Raw genomic sequence first — 22,188 nt, forward strand, 5'->3', positions numbered from 1 at the left:
TTTTCATTGGAGACAGCTGGGCAACACCCAGAGCTATCGACTTTATTTTCATCTCTTTGTTTAATTACCAGTAAAATAAGCACAGTTTACTAAAATCAAATCCTATCCTTTTGGGAAGTATTGTTAATGAAGTTGCTGTTTCCACTAAAAGCCACTAGATGGCGCTGCTGTTAAACTCAGCTCACACAATACCGTTTTTCTCAGTCACAGGCGAGTTTAGACCCTTTCATCAGAGCACCCTTAAAAACCACTAATTAATAGTGTTAATAACACCGTATCTTAGTTTATTTTCTGGAATTATCTTTGTTCTCTAAATGGCGTTCAAAACATTAGCTAATGTAGCTTAAATCACCAGAGATTATTAGCTAACCTTCTGTTTCGCTAGTCTGCTGGTATATCGGGAGTTGCCAGTCAGGGCGCTGATGTACTTATGAATTATTATAGTTTATTTTAAAGAAAAATCCTTTCCTGGTCGATTTTGGCTTCAGTGTTCAGATTTTGCGAGATGTATAGTCGTGTAACTTTTACAGACACTGTCAACAGTGGAAAGTCCATTTTAGACTTACTCTGGTGTTTTAAGAGCGTCTTGATTGTGGATAATTTCAGTTGACTGAAGAACAAAAACAAAGGTTGCATGAATGGCAAATGAAATTACTTATATGAAGCAAAAACAAACACACAGGTACTTTAGCACTTTTTAATTCAAGTTTACATCAGCATTAACCCTGTACTTCATACACCTGTAGATTCAATTACAGGTCTTTTAAACTTCAACTTCAGCAATGGCTGGTAGCACCGGGGCCTTAAATCTTCTGGTCTGTCTGCACGTGATGCGACAGCTAGACTTCCAAACATAGACTACACCTGTCTGTCTTTCTTCTGGTCTGTTTGGTGAGGCCGCACCTTCCAATGTCTCTTTGGCTTTATCATCTTTTTCAAAGCCTGTCTTTCCATCCAGGGATGTCTCCCCACCGCTCATATCAAGAGTCCAACCTCTCCTGGGGTCCTTACGGCAAATCCTAACCCTGACTGGAGCCTTATGCCCCTCTGAACTGGTGAAAATGGGTTGACGTGCTGAACCATCCGATTGTGAAGACTGCCTGTTTGTTTTGGTCCCTTCGTTGGGCCATCCTCTGCGGATGAGTCGGGCTGCCATGAGGAAGGAGTCAGCCTGGCTGTGCAGCATCTCGGAGCAGTATGACAGCGGCGGCCCGGGCATGGCCGACTTAGTGTCCCGGTCAGAAGGTGCTGGCTTACTGCTGCCTACCATCCTTCTGTTGTTGCAAGTTGCCACCTCTGTTGCTGTAATACAGAAGGTATAGATGCAACAAAACATTATGAGTAGCCACTTCCACAAAGACACAAACAGAACTGTAATTTTGCTTCATTCATTATATTTTTGTAATTTCTTTCAGTATATTCGTAACTTTCTTTGAATTATGTTCACACTGCATGATCAATTATGGAGTGAACACATGGGAGACTGAAAAAGACAAAAAAAAAACACATTAAACAACAAAAGACATATTTATCACCTCTATTTACGTCCAATATAGATATGTCCAAATATTAGCAATAGTGTCAGAAATCTGACAATCCACAATTCACAAGCTATTTTATAACACTGTCATTAAGTGTCCAGTAAGGTTATTGTAATTAACTAAAAGTAAACTAAAACTAGATGTGAAAAAAATATTTCAGTTAAGTTAAATAAAAATAAAAACTAGACTTGAAAAACATTAAAAACAAACTGAAGCAATTTTGTGAACTTGGAAAACTAAACTAATAAAAACGAAACTAAAGCTGTGATTAGACAAATATTTTCAAAGTGATTGGCTGAAAGAATCTTTGTTGGTGCTGAAGGAAACTGCAGATACGTTTTACTCCGTCTCACTTTAACATCACAAAAGGGATGTAGGTATTAATCTGGAGGTAAAAAAAAAAAAGGGGTGCTGGTGGTAGCACAACTTTTCTACTTGTGCAGCATTCAGATGAATCTTAACTGAAATTTCTCTTCAATCAAAAAGAACATTTGTAGTTAGAAACATGTCAAATGCATTGTGGTGCTTGAACTTAAAAGCCATATGGTTCCCTTTCCCCCTGCTGAGCAGATATTATGTGGGGTAAAAGCTCTGGTTTGCTGCTGAACTCGGCCACCTTGGAGAGACTTTGTATTGCTGATAAAGAAAAGCCAGTGTTACATTGACAGTGGCTGGTCTGTAACCTGGACTGTGTCCAGGGCTTCTTCCTTCCTTGCTGTTTGCACTGATTGCACTGACATTCGGTCCCTGGTCTTTACTTTTGGAGTTCAGCAGGTTTATCTGCTGTGAACACGATTTCATGTTAGTGTCTGCTGAGCAAGCAAATTTAAAAAAACGGTTCTTGTGCCAAACTAGCACGGCTCAGAGCATCTTTGTCTGCCAGCTCAACCCAGTTAAACATGTTTTTATCTGAACTTGTCCGGCTCTTATCTAGGGTGCATCTTATAGCTTTAATGCAGCTGCTGCTGAAGCAGTTTGTGTTCATTAATTCTCCAAGAGGTGGAGGCAGACGTCTGTAAGAGCAGCTGCAAGCGAGACCACGACAATAACAATGGCACATTGAAGCAGCCTTTCCTAGAATGTGGGGAACTTTACTTGAAGTTGTGAAGCTCACCTAACTGGAGGCTACTGAAGCTGGATTGATCTGCCCTGGAGATGCTGACAGCAGCCACACCGCCCAGGCGGAGGAGGGTACAGGGTGTGCCAGCTAAAATGTGAACCCTTAGGACCCCTGGTGGAAAAAGTCTTGGAAGGAAAAAAACAAAAGATTAGAACTTAAAGATTAACTGAAAACAAGATTTAAGGCTTGATGCCAGCAAAGAACCACTTTTTAAGCATGACTGATACAAATTCCTGTACCTTCACTAGATATTTAATGTCATAATCAAATATATAAATACATTAAATGATATATGGTATAATGATCAACAAGGACACGCTGTCACTTTGGGAGCATCACCACAGTTCTGTCAATATTGGCAATAATAGCTAACTCCACACTGACAGTGTCACCCCCGGACTCTCTGCTAAGCGACCTATGGACACTGGCTGGATCTGCACTGTCACTGAAAGCAGAGGTTCTCTGTACTTTGCACAGTTTTTACTTTGCAGTTAATTCAGGGGTTATTTTTCTTCTGCTTTACGCTTTTTAGTCAATATACTTAAAATTCATTCACAGTGGTCGCAAAGAAAACACTTTAAAAGTTTTAGACTCAAATGTTCCCTTCAGACCAACTAACCTGCAACATTGGTCTGTGTTTGCAATCCTGTAAGCCTCGGTATATTTGTTTATTATTCAATACATGTATACAACTCAATCAAAGTTGAGTTGATATCAAACATTGGATAAGACATTGGAATTTTTCAGTAAGACTGAATTATGCAGCCAAAAGTAATAAATTATTTTTCAGTATTTGACTCACCGTAGACAACAAATATATTTAGGTACATTTATGTAAAGACACTTAATTTTTCCAGCCGTAAAGAAACTTAAAATAAAAACATGCTGTTAAGTAGACTGTTTCAGTCCAGACTGTGTCATTTTTTTCAGCCTCGCTTTTGACGTAAACACAGTGTGAAAATCATACAGTAAGGTTGTTATTAATCATGAGAAAAATATAAAATTTCAATAGAAAATCTGGGAAATAAATATTAATAATGCAAAAGTCAAAATCAACTTTAACTCTGAGTATTGTTTTTTTAACCACATTAATGAAACTCAGACTACAAGAAATGCATGATGATGATCAGCTCTAGCCAGACCTGTACAAAAGCATGCTGCTTTAACGGTGATCATTCATCTTTAAATATTTAGATTATCGACAGTTATGTAGTTAGAAGCACACTAATGCAAACTATGACGTGGGTGTGGGTTCAAGTTATACCAGATTTCAGTTGAAGATCCTCATTTTTCTCTGTGCTCTTCTTCGTCTTCTCAGGACTGACTGATCCACTTCTGCGTAATCTCGATCTGAACGCTTTTTCACCTCTCTCTCTCTCTCTCTCTCTCTCTCGCTGACTCCCACTCGTTCTCTCCTCTCTGCAGCTCAACTGCCACTTACAGGATTAAAATAAGAGGAAATGTGGCACTAAAAACAGTTTCGTTAAAAAGAAACAGTGCATGTGCGCGTGCATGAGCTGTTTACATACATATTGACTGTGCAAAAGAACAGCCCTGAAAAAACAAAAACTAATAAACACACAGTTTGCATTCTGCATTCAAACCTGAAAGTTGCAGGAAATGATCTGAAAACCAGGACTCAAGGTTACTTCGTGTCCTTGCTCAGGTGCTAACCTGCACATATCTGTATTTTTAGCACAGCAATGCACAAAACAAAGTAGCCCTGTCACACTGCAGCTCAGTGTTGCAAATAGTAAAAGTGAAAGTAGGTCTGTTGGCAACTTGTAAAAACAAAAACAAATGCTCTTTAGGCTGTGTCCCAATAAACAGATGTCATAAGCATACAACCACTTAAAAGGATGTGTAAGCACATTAAATACTTGGAGTGCTTTCTTATTTTCACCAGTCAGATTAGTCCACCCACAGTGTTGGGGAGTAACGGAATACATGTACCGCCGTTACGTATTTAAAATACAAAATATGAGTAACTGTATTCCGTTACAGTTACCGTTTAAAAAGGTGGTATTTAGAATACAGTTACTTTGTTGAAATAAATGGATTACACGGCGGTACTTCCCTGTTTCATATTGTGGCGGGTCAGGCCTGTTTGGGTTTTGTTTGACAGCTACGTTCTGTTGTTCCAGGTGGCAGCGTTACGGTTGCCATGGTTACAGGGTGCCGCTCTCTCTCTGCGTGTTTCCTGGGTGAGAGAGGCCTTTTTGTTGTTGTTGTGCTAAGCTAATAGGCAGAATGCTACAGGTATAGCTCTAAAGAATGTAGCATCATAGGCAGTGTCAGTGTTGCCAATTTAGCGACTTTGTCGCTATATTTAGCGAGTTTTCAGACCCCCTTAGCGACTTTTTTTCTAAAAAGCGACTAGCGACAAATCTGGCGACTTTTTCTGGTGTTATTGGAGACTTATTTATGACGTCACGTGAAAGCGCAACAAGCAGCGGGTACTGTGGGCACCTCACCCGTGCCAAAGTGCTCACGCGCAGAGGATAGTCCTCCCCCCGCTGCTATCAGGGCAGAAGATGTTCACACCTATGCGTCCAAACTGCAAATGAAGCGCATGAGCGAAGCCGCTGCTCCCGCACTGACTGTAACGCAGTCAGTTCTTTTTTTTTTTTTTACTGTTATGCTGTTTTGTGGATCACAAGGTTTAAAACTACTTATAAACACACACACAAAGTAACTCCACCAAAGTGCCTATTTCGGGTCACTTTTGCCGGTCCAAGCCCGGGTAAAGGAGCAGGGTTGGAATTGTGACATTAAAAAAACAATAATTGCTAAAAGAAATTTAATTTGTAGTTTAAATAAATTCTAAATGCATTTAGGACGTTTTTTACTCACTTTATGTCTCTTCCACGATGTTATTTCTCTCTCCAACAATGCAGGTTACAATTACATTAGCATGGCCAATTATACAAATTAGGTGATGACGTCATTTAGCGACTAATTGCGACTTTTAGAACAGCCAATAGCGATTTTCCTTACTGAGGAGTTGGCAACACTGGGCAGTGTAGTCCGTGCTGCAGGGAGAATGGACTGCCATACACGTTATGTGTCTGTGAGCGAGGGAGGGAGAAAAAGGAAAAGTACGAGCTGTCATCAAAACGGGAGCTGGAAGCTTGTAAATATAATAATAACCACTGCAGCCAAGAAGAGAGCCTGACGAGCCCAGTTGTAAGTAAGCTATTAAGACTCGACTGTACACCGTGTTCGTGTTTTGCTCCAAAAACAATAAGTTCCGTTGGAGCAGCCTTTCAACGCCTCTCTCTGTCTCTGGCTAGCAAAGTTAACCCAGACAACAAAGTAAAGCTAGTTTTCGGCTACGAGCCCGACACGATCTATTAGCCAGGGGCAGTGTTGGGGAGTAAAAAATACATGTACCGCCGTTACGTATTTAAAATACAAAATATGAGTAACTGTATTTCGTTACAGTTACCGTTTAAAAAGGTGGTATTTAGAATACAGTTACTTTGTTGAAATAAACGGATTACACGGCGGTACTTCCCTGTTTCATATTGTGGCGGGTCAGGCCTGTTTGGGTTTTGTTTGACAGCTACGTTCTGTTGTTACAGGTGGCAGCGTTACGGTTGCCATGGTTACAGAGTGACGCTCTCTCTCTGCGTGTTTCCTGGGTGAGAGAGGCCTTTTTGTTGTTGTTGTGCTAAGCTAATAGGCAGAATGCTACCGGTATAGCTCTAAAGAATGTAGCATCATAGGCAGTGTAGTCCGTGCTGCAGGGAGAATGGACTGCCATACCCGTTATGTGTCTGTGAGCGAGGGAGGGAGAAAAAGGAAAAGTACGAGCTGTCATCGAGCAAAAACGGGAGCTGGAAGCATGTAAATATAATAATAACCACTGCAGCCAAGAAGAGTGCCTGATGAGCCCAGTTGTAAGTAAGCTATTAAGACTCGACTGTACACCATGTTCGTGTTTTGCTCCAAAAACAATAAGTTCCGTTGGAGCAGCCGTTCAACGCCTCTCTCTGTCTCTGCTAGCAAAGTTGACCCAGACAACAAAGTAAAGCTAGTTTTCGGCTACGAGCCCGACACGACCTATTAGCCAGAGCCCAGCACCATAACTTAGTTCAGATTATGTAAAATGCATATTTCTCACCTTATTTACATTCAATATAGCATTAGCATTAGCGTCAGAATTCAAAATCCATAATTCACAAGCTGTTTGCTAAAACTTTCTGTCTGCTGGGAAGGAGGACACAGTTTGAAAAGAGCTGCCTGCTGTGACTGGAAATAAGGTTTTCAGAGTAGCACAACATGTGATTGGCTGAAAGAATCTAAACACCTAAGACGGAGTTGAGAAAACTGCAGATATTCTTTTATTTTTTGTTTCACTTTAATGTCAGTATAGAGATGTGAGTGTTAACCTGGACGTGCAGACAGCTTTAGTAACTGGGAACATCTTATATGCTTTGCGGTTTTTAAACATAGAAGTTTTTATTTCTCCTCGTTGAGCAGAGGCTGTTTAGAAAGAACACTGGTTGCCAGTGAAAGCCATAAAGAACAGTTCACAGAGAGCATCTTTAGAGGCATGTTACATTTTCATCACAACAGATTGGCTGTTTGAAAATTATAACCAAAGATGCTTGAGGATTTGACTTCTGCTAAACTCAGCAACCTTGGAAAGACTGTTTGGCTGATTGCTGATTAAAAGGAAAAAGAAAAGTCAGCATTATCTGACGGTGGCTGAACTTTAATCTCAGGTGCAGGACTTCTTTCTTCTTCTCTGTTTGCACTGATGCAACATAACAACATGCCAGAGTGATCACGGTAGCAGGACCGCTGGAAATCAGGATGTTGGTTTCTGTTGAGCAACGGCATTTTGTAAAACCCGTTCTTGCGCCAGTCTGGCATGGCTCAGAGCATCTGTGCCCGCACGTGACATGCTTTTTGATTGCCTCTTGTCTCTTATCTTGATTTTGAGTGAGTTGTGCCAGTTTTGCTAACATTCCAGACAGCAGTGTTTCTTAGAGAGTTGGATTTGATCTCAGAGAGTTGCTTTTTTTTGTGTTTGTTTTGAAAAAACTAAATAATACTATATGTTTTGCGACTTGAATCCATCATGTTGGACTGCAGCTGATAGTGGTTCTTGTTCTGCTCTGCTGCTTTGATGAGCTCAGCATACTGGCAACACCTGCTGCGGGTTCAGATTAGATTAGAACTGCAGATCAAGGACAAAATAGACTGCAGAATAAAGGACTCATGACAGTTGACTGACATCAATAATTGACAAAATGGTAATCCGGGCAGGCTGTCACCAGGACAGTGGGAAAACCACCAGACTTTAAGGACTTGAGGAATCTGATTAGCAGCAACCAAACCTTCAAAGTGAAAGCTTGGCCAAAACTACACTGACTGCATTATCATCTCTGATGATAAAAACAAAATCGTCAAATATTGTTAAGTGCATGTCCATGTAAAGTCTGGTGGAAGAAGATGGAATTTTTGATGTTTCATTTGCTTTGCAGCCATCATGTAGCTTGTAGCTCTATCATGGATTGGCTGCTTAGACTAGTCTATTGTTTCTGAGTGTTACCACATAGTTAAAGGATCAGTCTGTCTTCCAAGTCCCACCAAATCAGTTATGGCCTAACAAGTAAAACCTGTGGATGTTTTACAAGGGTGCACAAGAAACGCATTTCTGCAAAAGACAATCAGATCTACAGAAAGAATCACCGGCACTGGTCTTCCATCCATCCAGAACCTGTACATTTCAGGGTTAGGAAACAGACATCTCTGCAGAGTCCTTACATCCCAGACATAAACTATTTAACCCTGCTGCCCTCAGGCAGGCGCTACAGAGCACTGTTTACTAAAACCAGCCATCACAGAGATGGTTTCCTCCCTCAGGGTGTCTCACTGATGAACACTGTGAAATAAGCCACTGCTCTATCATTCAGGTCATGTGTACAGTGCACGTCTTAGTTTTGCACATATAGTTTCTTAAGACTTTCTGCAATTTGTCTTTTCTTAACAAAACAAAAACTTTTTTGAACCAGAACTGAAGTTAGATTTTTTGTTTGTGTGCACAAACTTGGCCAAATAAAGACATTTCTGATTATCTTTAATGTCTGGTTGCTACAGAGGCTGTATTTATTTCTTGTCACACAATAGCTGCCTTGGCAGATTTGGATTTGAACGCTGCTTTGCTTTAGCAATCTTACTCTCACTATTCCCTTACATTGTGAACCCCATTTTAGACAGTGTTTGTAGGTTTACCACAAATTTGAAGTTGTATTGTTTCAGTTTCATCATTTAGCATGTTGTGACTGTAAGTACACATGATCAGCTGGGTAACTCTCATGTACTAGTGTGAAAAGGCTACTAAAAAAAAGAAGAAACATCTTGTGTATGTTGGGCATTAAACATACAGCCCATAGCTTTTTATTCTTTTCTCTCTGCTGCATGTACTTGGCCTGCTTCCAGGTGTTGAACAAGTCGAGAACAAAGAGGGTGTTGAAACTGCTCCGAACTACTTAGTGAAGTGATTGCTGGCATCTGAAAAATACATTTGCACACTCTGAAACCTTGTACCCCACTCATTATATTCCCAGAATCAAAGTTAAGAGTGGGATGGAAGAGACCCGTGATCGAAGTCCATCAGGGTCAGTTTGCTGGGTTTGCAGAGCGGCCATCAGTCTAGGCGAAAGGTAATGACAATGCTGCAAAACAGTCATTGAACAGCAAAGTAGTTGCTCTGCAGACCTTACTGTGTCTATTGTTCATCTACTTAGAACCTTGGTATTATCTTTGACTTTGTACAATTTCATTCAATTGTACAGTGATTTATGTCACATTCATTTTCTGCGTGTGGGGAAAAAAGAAAGTAGACCGCCATCAACACATCTATTTCAGGATCTCTCAGTCTGTGGAGAAAGAGAAAGGAGAAAATGGCTTTTGTGTGTTGCTGGTGTGTAAAATCTAACATGCGTTGACGTTAACATGATTAGTAGCTGCTGTCATACAAATATGTGACCAAAATGAAACTGGGACATCTGATGACATTTGTTTTTGATGGACCAGGCGGCTATGAAATTCCTATCAAGCGTTCCTTCTTTTTGTTGGACATGTTTATTGTGACAAAGTCACGCGTACGTTACTTTCTGCAGGAAGCACCCACAAGAACACCAGATGTACACCAGCTATTTAATAAATGCAAATGTAAAATTTGACACCTCTTGTTGTGTTTGTAATGCATTTTTTTCTGATAGTAAATAGTTTAGATCAGGGGTGGGCAACTCCAGGCCTCGAGGGCCGGTGTCCTGCAGGTTTTAGATGTGTCCTTGATCCAACACAGCTGATTTAAATGGCTAAACGACCTCCTCAACATGTCTTGAAGGGCTGTATCCCAATTCAGGGTCTGCAGCCTTAAAAGCCGCAATTTAAGGCCAATTACGTCACAGCGACGCGACGAAGGCTGTCCCAATTCGAAAGCTGCTCCAAATGCGGCCCTCAAATGCGTCCTTCATTTCCCTGAATTTTAAGGATGTGGCGGTGTAGACTTCGTGGCCCAACATATCCCAGAATGCATAGCGCGGCGGTGGGTGTGGATAATTTTGCCGAAAAAAACGGCAGATGAGGGGCGGCCGAAGAGTAAACTTTAAGTAAGTACTGAATATTATGTCACTTATTTATGTGCAAATGTTTAATAACGAAGAACATTAAAACATTACTGTTGGCCACATGTCGGCAAAGTTATGTGACATTAGTGACGTTTGTACTAACTTGGTTTTAAAGCCTTTACTTTAAAATATACGCCGTTCAATAGCTGAGCTTAATCTTACAGAGAATGATCAAAGCTCATGTAGAAACAAACAAACAAATGAACAAAATATTTTCTCCTTCATTTCTGTCAAACAAAGCTGTATGAAACGTTTCCAGCTGTTATTATCATGGTTGCTAGGCAACCTGGGCAGCGCAACGGAGGCTAGACCGTCCGATTTCACAAGCCTCCCACTTCCGGCATTAATGGTCTTTGAGTACGCGGCCCTTGAGGATCGTTGAGGCTGCTTACTTTAAGGCTGCAGACCCTGAATTGGGATACAGCCAAGGTCTCCAGAGGCCTGGTAATGAACTAATCATTTAATTTCGGTGTGTTGACCCAGGGTGAGAGCTAAAACCTGCAGGACATCGGCCCTCGACGCTTGGAGTTGTCCATCCCTGGATTAGATGATGCAGAACAAAATTCAGCAAACTCTAAATAGGTTAAAAAATATTTAGAAATTCCAGTAGAAGTTTAAAAGCATAACTTTTCAAATTCTCACTCAATAACGTAAAAGAAATCTTTATGTGCCTTATGAAAAGTTAACTAGCTGATAGTTATACTGAAGAAAGACGGAAGTACTGATGCTGATTGTCGATATGCAGACATTTCTGCTGTTCCAGTGGGTAACTCTGACTAAACCTGTCATTGTGTTTGAGAAAACAGCGACAGTGGTATTCAAGTGCAACGGGAATGCACGGCTATGCTGGAAAGGTAGAAGGACGGCTTTATTTTCACAGCACAGAGGATTGTCAAAACCTTTTTCCATTCCTTTGTTTGTTGTTCTGGATTTCTCAAGCTATTTAGGTTGATCTACATTTACAGACAGGCATTTGTTTGTTGGCAAAGAGCAAAGTCGTAAAGCACCAATCATTTCTTTAGTGTCTGTCTTGCTAAAATTTTATTTAAAATGTTTGCCAACAGTGTTTTGGTCTGGACACCGTTCCCTAACATTCACGGTGCATTCTTTAGTGTTCCTTTAATGTGGTTTGTTGTTTAAAGATGATGATGTGTATCATTAAATGGAAAGTTAATGGTGATTGTTGTACTGAATAGAGTCTGGGAGAGGTTTATGTACTTATGGCTTCCTTGGAAGGAACAAAGAGGTGACCTTTTGATGCCAAAGCCAACTTTTTGCGTCATGTTTGTTTGTCTAGTTATTGAAGATGAACATTCATGGTCTTGTGCCCTGACATAACAGGAAACAAAGTGAAGGAAACCTCTTCTAGAAACTTTTAATTAAATTAGACTTTTGCAATCCAGCTAATCCAGCTATTGAAAGACAAACTTTTCTTTATAATCAAAATGCAACGAAACCTTAATCACAGGTTAAACCAAGGTTTCAATTTTCTTCCAGGTCTAATGAAAATACTGTTTTGGTTTGTGGTCATTTTCACCAATTGTTCCTTTAACTAAGTCTACCTTCTGTTGGGACAAGAAAGTTGAATTATTTAAAAAACAACCTACATTACATCTGTATCCGTTTTTAAAATGTTCTTGTAGGAATTGGTCTCTACCTACAAACAGCGTAAATATTCTTTCAGGAAAATGAGAAATATGTCATCCTGTTATTATTCAGGTATAAAGTCCACTAACGTTTATACTTTTCTTTTCAGTAAAATTAAAGAACTAAAGCAGTGTTACATATTCTTTTCCGTGTTTTTCTTTTAATCCTCTGCGCGTTCCAGTGGAAAGTACAACTATATCAAAAAAATAAAAAATTTAAACCGGTGTGTCCGGATTATCCTGTCAGGTGATCGCTTGTGCAAAAGGGCTTAAAAGAGCTGCGGAAAGCAAACATCACCTGTGCCTGCACAACATTGAACTCAGAGCTTTCTTATCTTCAAACACAAAAGGTAAGGCATTTTATTTTATTTTGCTTATATCCTCATAAGGTCATTTTCATGCATTAATGATGCAATTAATGATGTGAAAAGTGTATGATTTTAATTTGAAAAAGTATTGTGTGTCATCAGTCTGTGCAGTTAGATAACTGAGCACTGAAACTGTTATTCCTTTGCAGCCATATTAAATATGTGTACAGTTATTCACTGGCCACTTCATTAAGTACACCTGCCTAGTACTGGATTTGACCCACCTTTATTTTTACAACTGCCTACAGTTTTAAGGCATCGATTCAACAAGGCGTTGGCAACATTTCTCAGATATTTTGGTTCATATTGACATGATAGCATCACCGAGCTGCTGCAGATTTGTCAGCTGCACATTCATGATAGGACTTCTCTGTTCTACCAGATCCTAAAGATGCTATGTTGCATTGAGATCTGGTTGCTGTGGATAGCATTTGGGTGGAGGGAACTCATTGAGAAGTTCAAGAAATGAGTTTGAGATGATTAGAGATTCGTGACATGGTGCGTTATTTTGCTAGAAACAGCCATCAGAGGACAGGTGCACTGTGGTCATAAAGGGATGGACATGGTCAGCACTCAGCTAGGCTGTAGTGGTTAACCCTTTCATACATGAACTATGACAATCACAATTAGGATTTTTTTCTTAAGTATTCTTATTTATCTTTAGGCATTAAAAAACCATTTTTGAGCTTCACTTTTTTAAACACGTACTTTTGAAAGTACACTTTGACAACACTGACTGACCAGTGGATGGCAGGGTATGGAGTGACAAATCAGTGTCCAATTTAGTGGTTTATGTGCCATTTATGTATACCATCAACACTGACACAAATACAAGAAAACAGCCTTTGAATAGCTGTCCACTGCAGTGACCACTATTCATGAAAGGGTTAAATGATGCCTAGTTGGTACTAAGGGATGCAAAATGTGCCAAGAAAATATCCCCCAGACCATTACAGCACCAGCAGCCTGAACCATTGGCACAATCTTTCACTTTCTTTATGCCAGATTCTGATCACACCATCTGAATGCCTCAGCAAAAATTAGGACTCATCAGACCAGGCAACATTTTTCCAATCTTCTATCGTCCTGTTTCAGTATGCCGGCTCTTTGCTGATATGGGTGGCAACTAGTGTGGTCTCCTTGCTGTTGTAGCCCATCTGCTTATAGGTTCGACATTTTGTGTATTCAGAGATCCTCTTTTACATAGTTTAGGTTGTAATAAGTGGTTATTTGACTTACTGTTGCTTTTTTAATCAACTCAAAGCAGTCTGGCCTTTCTCCTCTGAACTCTGATATCAACAAGGCATTTTCATCCAGATAACTGCTGCTCACTAGATCTTTTCTCTCGTTCTTTGCAACCCAGCAGATCAGCAGTTTCTGAAACACTCAGGCTGTGTCGCACTGCTGACACGGTCTCTGCGCAGAAAAAAAAAAAAAAAAAATACACACACACATATATATATATATGTGTGTGTGTGTATATATATATATATATATATATATATATATATATATATTACAGGATATATTACAGCAGTGAGCTTGAACTCTGGGTCAAAGATTTAAGTTGCAGTTATTTATATTTCCCATCACCTTAAATCTTCAGTCAAAGAAAAGTATCTTTGACTGTGTATATATAGATGTATCATATATAAGAGACAAATATTGTTCGTTTAATATGTTGGCGTTACTAAATTTGGCTCAATGCGTACATATATGTGTAAAAAGAAATTGTACGAGCTGTGATAACTGTTTCTGATAGAATGAAGAGTAGACTGATATATTAAATATTCCTTTATTGGGTGAGAAAATCAGACCATGTCATAACTGCTTTAAATCACACAGAATAGATATCAGAGCCTTAAACAGGCTGACTTCTGCTAAATGGGTCAAACTGGGCAGAAAGTCTACAAACACATAACATCCTTATAGAATATGATGTAACACTATAGATCAACTTACCTCAGAATATATAAAGCATATAAACAATTACAGCGATATGATGCAACAAACACAGCAGTGCTACTGATCCAAAATACTCAAAGCTTCATAGAACTGAAACAAACATTTATTTTTAGCTCCATTCTGCTGCTGATACATACTTTAGGTTTCTGAACATTAAACTTGTTGCTGCCTTTCATAGTGTGTAACTTGAAGGCCCTGAGTACTTTCTCCCACACTGAAAACACTGGATGATAACATTATTTGAACATTACCTAATAAGACTGATTCAGGACAGACAATTAGTTATTCTAAACTTTTCTAGCAGTCCTTCACAAACAGGGAACAGTCTGTCTATTCTCTCCATCTGCTCCTCCTCTTCCTCACACACTGCTGAGTTTGTCCTGGTGGATCATCAGGGGTGCAAAGCCTCACAGATGATGTGCAGCAGTGGGTCCCTCAGTCTGTCCTCACTCTGGACACTTGCAGTCGTCACACATGGAAATCAAATGTGTGATAAGCTGCAGGATTCAAACACAAGCGTAACTTATAAATACATGTTCATACTTTTATTCCACAATCAGAGAGAAAGAAACAGAGAGAGAGTGCAGGACAGACAGACAGGTGACAGTCTCAGGTGTATACACTGCTACAAACAGGAGGATTTAGTGTTTGTGTTATTACGAGTGCTAAACAAGAAGAGTTCCCAGCTGGTACAGTGGACACATGTGTGACTCCTGTGATTAAAGCATCTTTCTTTCAGCTTAACGAGTGAACCGTCAGCTCGTTCAAACACACGTTAAAGTCCGTTTGGCTCGACACCACCGAACAGAGGTAGTAATATAACATAGCTGACTTTAATTATCCATGAAATCATCACATTCTCTGTAGGATTAATGTCAACTACTAAACGGCGTATATTTTAGAGTAAAAGCTTTAAAACCAAGTTAGTACAAACATCACTAATGTCACATAACTTTACCGATATGTGGCCAACAGTAATGCTTTAATGTTCTTCATTATTAAACATTTGAACATAAATAAGTGACATAATATTCAGTACTTACTTTTGAAAGTTTACTCTTCGACCGTTCCGCTTCAGCCATCTGCCCTATTTTTCGGCAAAATTATCCACACCATCGCTATGAATTTGAGCAAACAAAATTTCTGTTTTTAAATCTGCCATTGTGATTATCTGTATAAGTGAAATATCTGATTATATTGTCAAGTTTTAAATGCACTGGTTAGGTGTGGTTAGCTTAAGTCACAAATGATGGTTAATAAAGGGTTGTGGCTGCTCTCTTCCACAACAGCCTCACAGTTTACTTTGTAGTGCAACCTTGTGATCTTATGAACTTTCAACCTGGTTCCTCCTTCAGACTCCATCATGACTGACACGATGGTCGTCACGCAGCCTCAGCCTGTGATGTATGTTCAAGGGTCGGATGAATGGTCATCTGGGTTATTTGACTTCTGTGAAAATGTGCCAGAGTGTAAGTGTCTCTGATTTAAATCTATACCACAGCAAGTACTAATTCACTGCCAATGCACTGTGCTTATCGTTTCTCCCTTTTAAGGCCTTTTTGCTTACTTTTGCTTACCCTGCTTCGCCTGTAAAACTTCGAGAGACTACGGGGAAAATCTCTGTCTCCCTCTGGCCGACTGGGTGAGCGGCATGATCCCGCCGGCCACCATGTCCATGAGGGTCTCCATGCGACACCGCTATGGCATCACCGTAAGGCCAAAATTAGATTTTCTTTTTAATGTATCCATATTTCACTCACTTAGCCTTCAGGCACTCTGTTATCTGTTGCACTAATACTTTTGAGAGGAGTTTGTTTCAACGTGCAGCCTTGTAAAACAACCTTTATAACATGACCAAATTATAACAAAAGAAAGATTATATATCACCATATTTTGGATTTTTAAAGGAAGAAACTTTATTTTCTTAAATCATTCTGTGTCTGAATATTTTTTTTAGATCAACATGCATTGTCAATATTATGCAATCTGCTCTTTATCTATAAAAGGGTGCTTAAGACGATTTCTTACCTAAGCCATTGGGGTCTTTCACCTCTTACATATTAACATAAAAAAATGGTCTGGTTTGCCACTTGCTGACCAAACGTCACTGTGTTTTGTTTTTAGGGCACCATGTGTAATGACTGCGTGCTTTCGACATTCTGTGTGTCCTGTGTCTGGTGTCAGATGTCCAGAGAGATGAAGAAACGAGCGCTCCCAGTCGTTATGGTTGCTACTAAAAACGTGTAACCTCTTCCTTCATCATCATGTCTGGGGCCACCATCCTCATGGAGTCTTAGCAGCACAATACACTTTAAACAGAAATCCAACTGTAGCCATCCAAGCTTATTGAAGTTAGGAAACTGAAATGAAGTAAAAGAAAACTGTTTTTTAATGTAATTAAACTATCATCAACTATCTAAAATAGTGCTTTTTAAATTTTATTTGACATTTTTCCCTTTGAGAACAAAAATTCTTCACCGAGGGGTTTATAATGACCACTTATTAGCCAAAGAATACTTTAACTTGAGTTTAAAGGGTGTTAAAAGTGTGTTTTTGTGTAATCTCACATACTTTAGTCAGGTTTGTATTTTATTTTTATCTGGCATAATGAAAATTTTAAACAGATAAACTTAAATTACATGAAAATCCAAACACTGTTCTTTCATTTTTTTGTCAATAAAATTATGTGAAAGATACATGACTCTTATTTTTCTGTGTTCATACAGCACGCTGTTAACAGATGGTAAACATACAAGTGTATGAAAGTGAATTTCAAAAATACATAAAAGAAAAAGGGTTTGGTTACCTTTAGTGCTTTAAAAGTGTAACACAGCAGAACACAACACTGGATGCCACTTCTTTTATTGTTTTCTTCTTTTTTTAATAATTAATTTTGATTATGTAGTAGTAGTAAAAGTAGTAATGGCAGAAATTAGTTGGGTGCCAGTCCTTCAAACTAGCATGTGCTAGTTTACTGATATTGATATTTTTTGGTAAATTCAGCTGTTTTCTGTTTGAAGGAAGCTAACATTTTTCCAGTGATGTATGATCCTGACAGAAGGTTCTTCCACAGTGCGATGTCTTTTTTTAAAAAAAATTTAAATCCTGTCCCTTCTGGCAGGTTTCAGGTTTCAATCAGAATTATAACAAAAGGATAAAGCACAGATGGAAAAGCACAATGTATCACAAACTGATGCACCTGTAAGAAAAAACAAAGGGAAAAAAAAAGTTCATTCAGTATATGAGGACATGCATTGATGTATGTAAGATGCAGAGAGGTTTGTAGTCTCTTATGTTATGTAGTGCAGTTTCTGATACAATAATCAATTTTAACTGTAAGTTCTTAAGAGACTATGAGCTGTCAGTATCACACATTGGGAGTCAATTCTGAAAACTGATAAAGTGTTTAAAATGTAAAATGTGTGTGTGTGTGTGTTTCTATTAAGGATTTCACTCACTCTTTGAACGAATATCAAAGTCTTGGCCCTTTAACAGAGATGTGTTACAGCGCCATCTGGTGGTTGACTTTCATTGGAGATTTTTTTCCCTTTAATTTAGCTTGAGGCAGGTGCATGGTTGCTGATTGTTCTTGAGAGGATTTGTGTCTCTATATCTGGGGAAGTTAAAAGATGATGAGTTTTCTTGATCGCCTCCATCTATAGCAAGGAGAAAAGTACATACTGTAATCTTGCATGTAGTGTTTTCAATTTTCAGTGCCAGGTCTATCCATTATGGGGTCCAGCAGAGCTTTAAAGTCACCTATTGTCATTTTTGAGCTATAAATATACTTGTAAGTGATTCTTTGGCATGATTTATTTTATCTTCTGGTTATTATCTTGTATTCATTTTTGCTGCCTGCCTGTCTCCAGTCCTTCATTCATTTAATTTTCATTCCTTGTGCTGTTTTATGGTTGTCTGTCTCTCTGTGGTAGACAGACTGATGGCCTGTCCAGGGTGTACCCTGGTTCTCACTCCATGGCAGCTGAGACAGGCACCAGCACCCCCGCGACACTGAATTGGAAAAGTAGGTTATTTGGAGTGCGGCATCCTGTCTAGTATTTCTGACCCTAAAAGTCTTATTGATGATTTCAGGATACACGCAACAGCTGTTTGTATTATAAGGTAGAAGGGCAGAATATCAGAAAATGCTATCTTATGCTAACTAAGACCCAGTGGAACCCCATTTCCACTTAACAGAAACCGTACTCATACGTCAGGATTGTTAGATGTTCAGTTTAATGTATGGACTTGAAATTCACTTTAAAGTGCGTTTGTTTTACTTCATGCCATCCAGCTTTCATAAAATTTCAGACAGAGGATAAAACAACAATGTAAATTGCAATTTAATATGACATCATATGAATTACTGATATAGCAGTAACCTGATGAAACTTGCATCATGTTTTAGTCTAAGTTGTAGCTCTGATATATAAATTAATCTCTATACTATGTCTAAACTTCAACATTAGCTTGACAGGTTTAAAATGAAATGCAGTGTGGTCATATTTCTATGGAAGAAACTGGAGTTTTAGTAAAGCCACAAATCCAGTCAACACTGTCTAAGGAGCTTGGACACAAAGCAACTGGACTTCTTCAGAATATGTTTCACGTCTCATCTAAGAAGGTTCTTCAGTTCTAAAAGCAAATAGTCCCAGGTATTTTAAACCTAGTGCTAGGGGGGTGTCCCCCTACTAGAGGATTGTTGACCCATTATTAATAATATGCCTAATCACATGAACCAAGATCATCATCAGAGGTTTCATGTGAAACCACTGTGAAACTTATCACCCTATCATTTGACCTATTGAGGTCCCCTGAGGCAAGATGTGAGTGGGGGTTCACCTGGGAGGAGATATCAAGATTGCATTGTAGGTAGCAGACAGTTGGTGTCGTAAGCCACCCAGTCTGGCCGTTCACAGTGCACGTAGACGGCTTCTTTCACTCCTCTTTCAAACCATCTGTCTTCTCATTCCAAAATGTGAACACTGGCATCCTCGAAAGAGTGACCTTTATCTTGTACTGTTCACAGCCATCCAGTCATCACAAAAATGCACTTATGTGAGTGGAGAGTTCTGCAGATAACCTACTAACAATGCACTGATCTACAAAGAAAGATGTCAGTTCATTCCAGTAACAATCATTCCAGCAAGAGCAGCACAAATATTAGGTCATAACAAACGGCTTCGATGCAGGTATCCCACCAATCTACTTACCAAATAGCACAAGTTTTATGTTCCTAACCGAATCGATATGTTATTTTTTAAAACGTTTTTGCAGCTGTTCTCTGGACAAAACTGATAGGGACTCATCCTCCCTTAATACAAATTGTGCCAAGGTGTGATGTCGCAATCTGAAAACAGCTGATCTATCTGGCATAAGGAAGAAAAAAATCAGCTTATCATCAGATCTTGACGCAAACACGTTTGTTACCAAGGACACACTTCAGATCTAAGCCTGAGTTATTTGCTGCATTTTGAGAGACGTTGCTACTTGGTTTGAAACAGATGAATGAGGAAACCAGGCTGTCGTGTTTTAATTCTTTACCAATCTTTGTGTGGAAATGGGGTTAAAACCCGAAATGCCAGATTTCAGTCAGCTTCCTGGAAAACACAAGAAGTCTGCCTGCACAGGTTTAACAACTCTGTGACAGGCCCAGGGGCAGATGTTTCGCTGTCTTCACCAAAGTAAACAAGAGTACATAGCTAAGTCTCTCTTTCTCTCTCACACATACATGCACACAGTTCATGCTAAGATAATAGTGAATAGGAATAATCAACTATATTAATAACATGATTGCAGCTTTTGATCAACACCAGTGGTGGATCTGCCAATTCTGGTATTCTATGGCAAATGCCAACTGGGCTCCATGGTGCTAGGCAGTGAGCACAGGGCCAAGTAGATGATGTTCGGCCCTCAAGCCAACCTCACAAAGTCTGCATATTACTGTTTGGTCAGAGACATTTACACCAGTAGTCATTTAGTAACTCTGGTAATGTTCCTACTTGGACAAAGGAGCAGATACCAGTCCTGCTGATGGGTTTAGGGCCTTCTACGGCCCAGTCTAGCTCTCCTACTGTAGCTATTTGTCCGTGCTGGGAGGCACAGCAAACCTTCTGGCAATGGCATGTATTTATGTGCCATCCTGGATGAGTTGGATTCCCTGTGCAACCTCTGTCGTGTCTAAGTATCATCTCATGTTACAAGTAGTGACACTGACCCTAGCCAAATGCAAAATTAGTTAAAAACAATCAGTAAAGATGAAAATCCATTCCTGTTTTGGGGGTTGACTCACTTTTGCTCCTCTAGTGCACCTGCTATTAACTTCATCAGCACCAGAGAAGCTGGAACTGATTAACGACCCCCTCTGCTACTTAGCCGACCAAATCAATATCCCAGATGTTTAGAAGTGTGTCTTGAATTTTTTTGAGAAGTTTATTTCCTCTGACATCAAACCTTTTCATGAATTTTTAATCCACTGTTTTAATCATTTGAGTGTAAAATGACTGAGAAAATACAGAACAAGTTTATTTGACCACCACCAAATAAACCAAGGTTTATGTCACAGCTGCCCTACATTAACAGTATTGATCATTACCAAAATATTTCTCATATTTCATTGAAGGTTAATCTACCAGTATGGACAATTATATTTGTAATGCTAAAATATAATCATTATTGTTATCGATGACTTTTCATAACTACTTTTCTACAAAAAAGCAGACAAAAAGAAAAAGCACATTATTATTTTAAGGTGCCAAATTACAGTTGAAATCCTAACAGAAAAAAATGTTTTAGTTTTTGACTTCCCAGATAAGTCCAATGTTCCGGCTCACATTTCAGTATAAAAACGTGAATTCAGTTAGTTATCTGCCTAATAAATACCATTAAAATTATTTAGCTTTAAACGGTTTTTTGACATAAAATTTCTGAAGTATTTGTGTTTTTTGTGTTACGCTTGGTGTTCCCAGAGCTACAGTTCAGTTCATAAGGTAAATGTATACTGCATAAATGCTGTCTTTACGAGCTAAAGCCACGACATAAGTATCCGGTGTGATGGACCTCATTAGGTAACCTATTGTTGGTCATTCTGACTGGGCTCCTTCTACCGGTCCCCCCAGTCCAGCCGCCCAGTCAGATGTTACGCCCTTGGCGGCTGGCATAACCCATATAAGGCGGATCTTTGCATCTTATATTAAGATCCTCTTCCCGCCTCCTTCACAGCGATGCTGTGTAATCAGAATGTCAGCGTTACTCAAACTCAGAGAGATGTGGAGCTCTGATGCGAAAGGTTTCGGTGAGGACAGAGCCAACGCTTTGGCGTCACGCCCGCAACTTTGACTCATCCACGCACGCCAGTTGCTCACTTCATCTCACAATAGGACATTCCAAATGCATGACCACTCCTAATGCAAATCATAACAATCACATAAAGGAACATAAAACATCTATTGTTCCTGTTGTTTTTTTTTTCGGTGTTAATTACACGGAATTGCCTGGCGCGAACTTTGGGTTATAGGACAACTTGACCTGTCGTTTTTCTGCCCACAGCTTTTTAGTTCAGAGGGCACGAGGTCACTAGAGAAAGCAAACAACAACAACAAACAAACAAAAAACACACACACACGCTTGAGACATGTATATGAATATGAAGTACATGCATATGAATAGAGAAAGCTTCCGTCCCGTCAGTAATGGGAATCCTCAGTATGCAGCAATACCACATATAGGCAACACTTCCCCGGTGAAGTGAAAAAACTTTCTTTTGTCTAAGTGAAAGCAGTATGGGATCATTTTTTTTCCGCATTAGACAATGACCTTTCCAGTTGCCGCACCTTCACTTTAATATTAACACAAAGTTGCGGAGTGAACCGGTGCGTCCGGATTCTTCTGTCAGGTGAT

At 39.4% G+C, this 22,188-nt stretch overlaps 2 protein-coding genes across 4 annotated transcripts; one reads left to right on the forward strand and one right to left on the reverse strand.

The window, feature by feature from the left end:
* Window positions 1-683: 683 nt before the first annotated feature.
* LOC148100985 (uncharacterized) lies at window positions 684-4,560 on the reverse strand. Its single transcript, XM_087847523.1, has 3 exons — window positions 3,926-4,560; window positions 2,656-2,786; window positions 684-1,302 (listed from the first exon to the last, which is right to left on the reverse strand). Exon 3 carries the CDS (start codon window positions 1,268-1,270, stop codon window positions 764-766), a length of 507 nt encoding a protein of 168 aa, XP_087703649.1. The 5' UTR covers window positions 1,271-1,302; window positions 2,656-2,786; window positions 3,926-4,560; the 3' UTR covers window positions 684-763.
* A 1,216-nt stretch (window positions 4,561-5,776) lies between these two features.
* LOC102776938 (cornifelin homolog B-like) lies at window positions 5,777-16,932 on the forward strand. 3 transcript variants are annotated; one of them, XM_087847524.1, is made up of 6 exons: window positions 5,777-5,847; window positions 9,243-9,338; window positions 12,204-12,306; window positions 15,645-15,758; window positions 15,843-16,000; window positions 16,414-16,932. In XM_087847524.1, the coding sequence occupies exons 4-6, from the start codon at window positions 15,653-15,655 to the stop codon at window positions 16,534-16,536; spliced, it is 387 nt and encodes a 128-aa protein (XP_087703650.1). In that variant the 5' UTR covers window positions 5,777-5,847; window positions 9,243-9,338; window positions 12,204-12,306; window positions 15,645-15,652; the 3' UTR covers window positions 16,537-16,932. The 3 variants fall into 3 exon arrangements, with proteins under 3 accessions (XP_087703650.1, XP_087703651.1, XP_087703652.1); XM_087847525.1 differs by lacking the exons at window positions 5,777-5,847; window positions 12,204-12,306 and adding an exon at window positions 6,441-6,563; XM_087847526.1 differs by lacking the exons at window positions 5,777-5,847; window positions 9,243-9,338 and having other exon boundaries at window positions 12,148-12,306.
* The last annotated feature ends 5,256 nt before the right edge of the window (window positions 16,933-22,188 follow it).

This window comes from Neolamprologus brichardi, chromosome 10 (assembly GCF_056152115.1).
Source record: "Neolamprologus brichardi isolate AB-2024 chromosome 10, ASM5615211v1, whole genome shotgun sequence".
NCBI classification, from domain to species: domain Eukaryota; kingdom Metazoa; phylum Chordata; class Actinopteri; order Cichliformes; family Cichlidae; genus Neolamprologus; species Neolamprologus brichardi.

Excerpts from the sequence above, each read along its gene's own strand:
- LOC148100985 (XM_087847523.1), bottom strand. The coding sequence starts at position 1,270 with ATGGTAGGCAGCAGTAAGCCAGCACCTTCTGACCGGGACACTAAGTCG.
- LOC102776938 (XM_087847524.1), top strand. The coding sequence starts at position 15,653 with ATGACTGACACGATGGTCGTCACGCAGCCTCAGCCTGTGATGTATGTT. Across the intron at positions 15,759-15,842 it reads CTGTGAAAATGTGCCAGAGT|GCCTTTTTGCTTACTTTTGC; the intron begins GTAAGTGTCTCT and ends CTCCCTTTTAAG. Across the intron at positions 16,001-16,413 it reads GACACCGCTATGGCATCACC|GGCACCATGTGTAATGACTG; the intron begins GTAAGGCCAAAA and ends TTTTGTTTTTAG.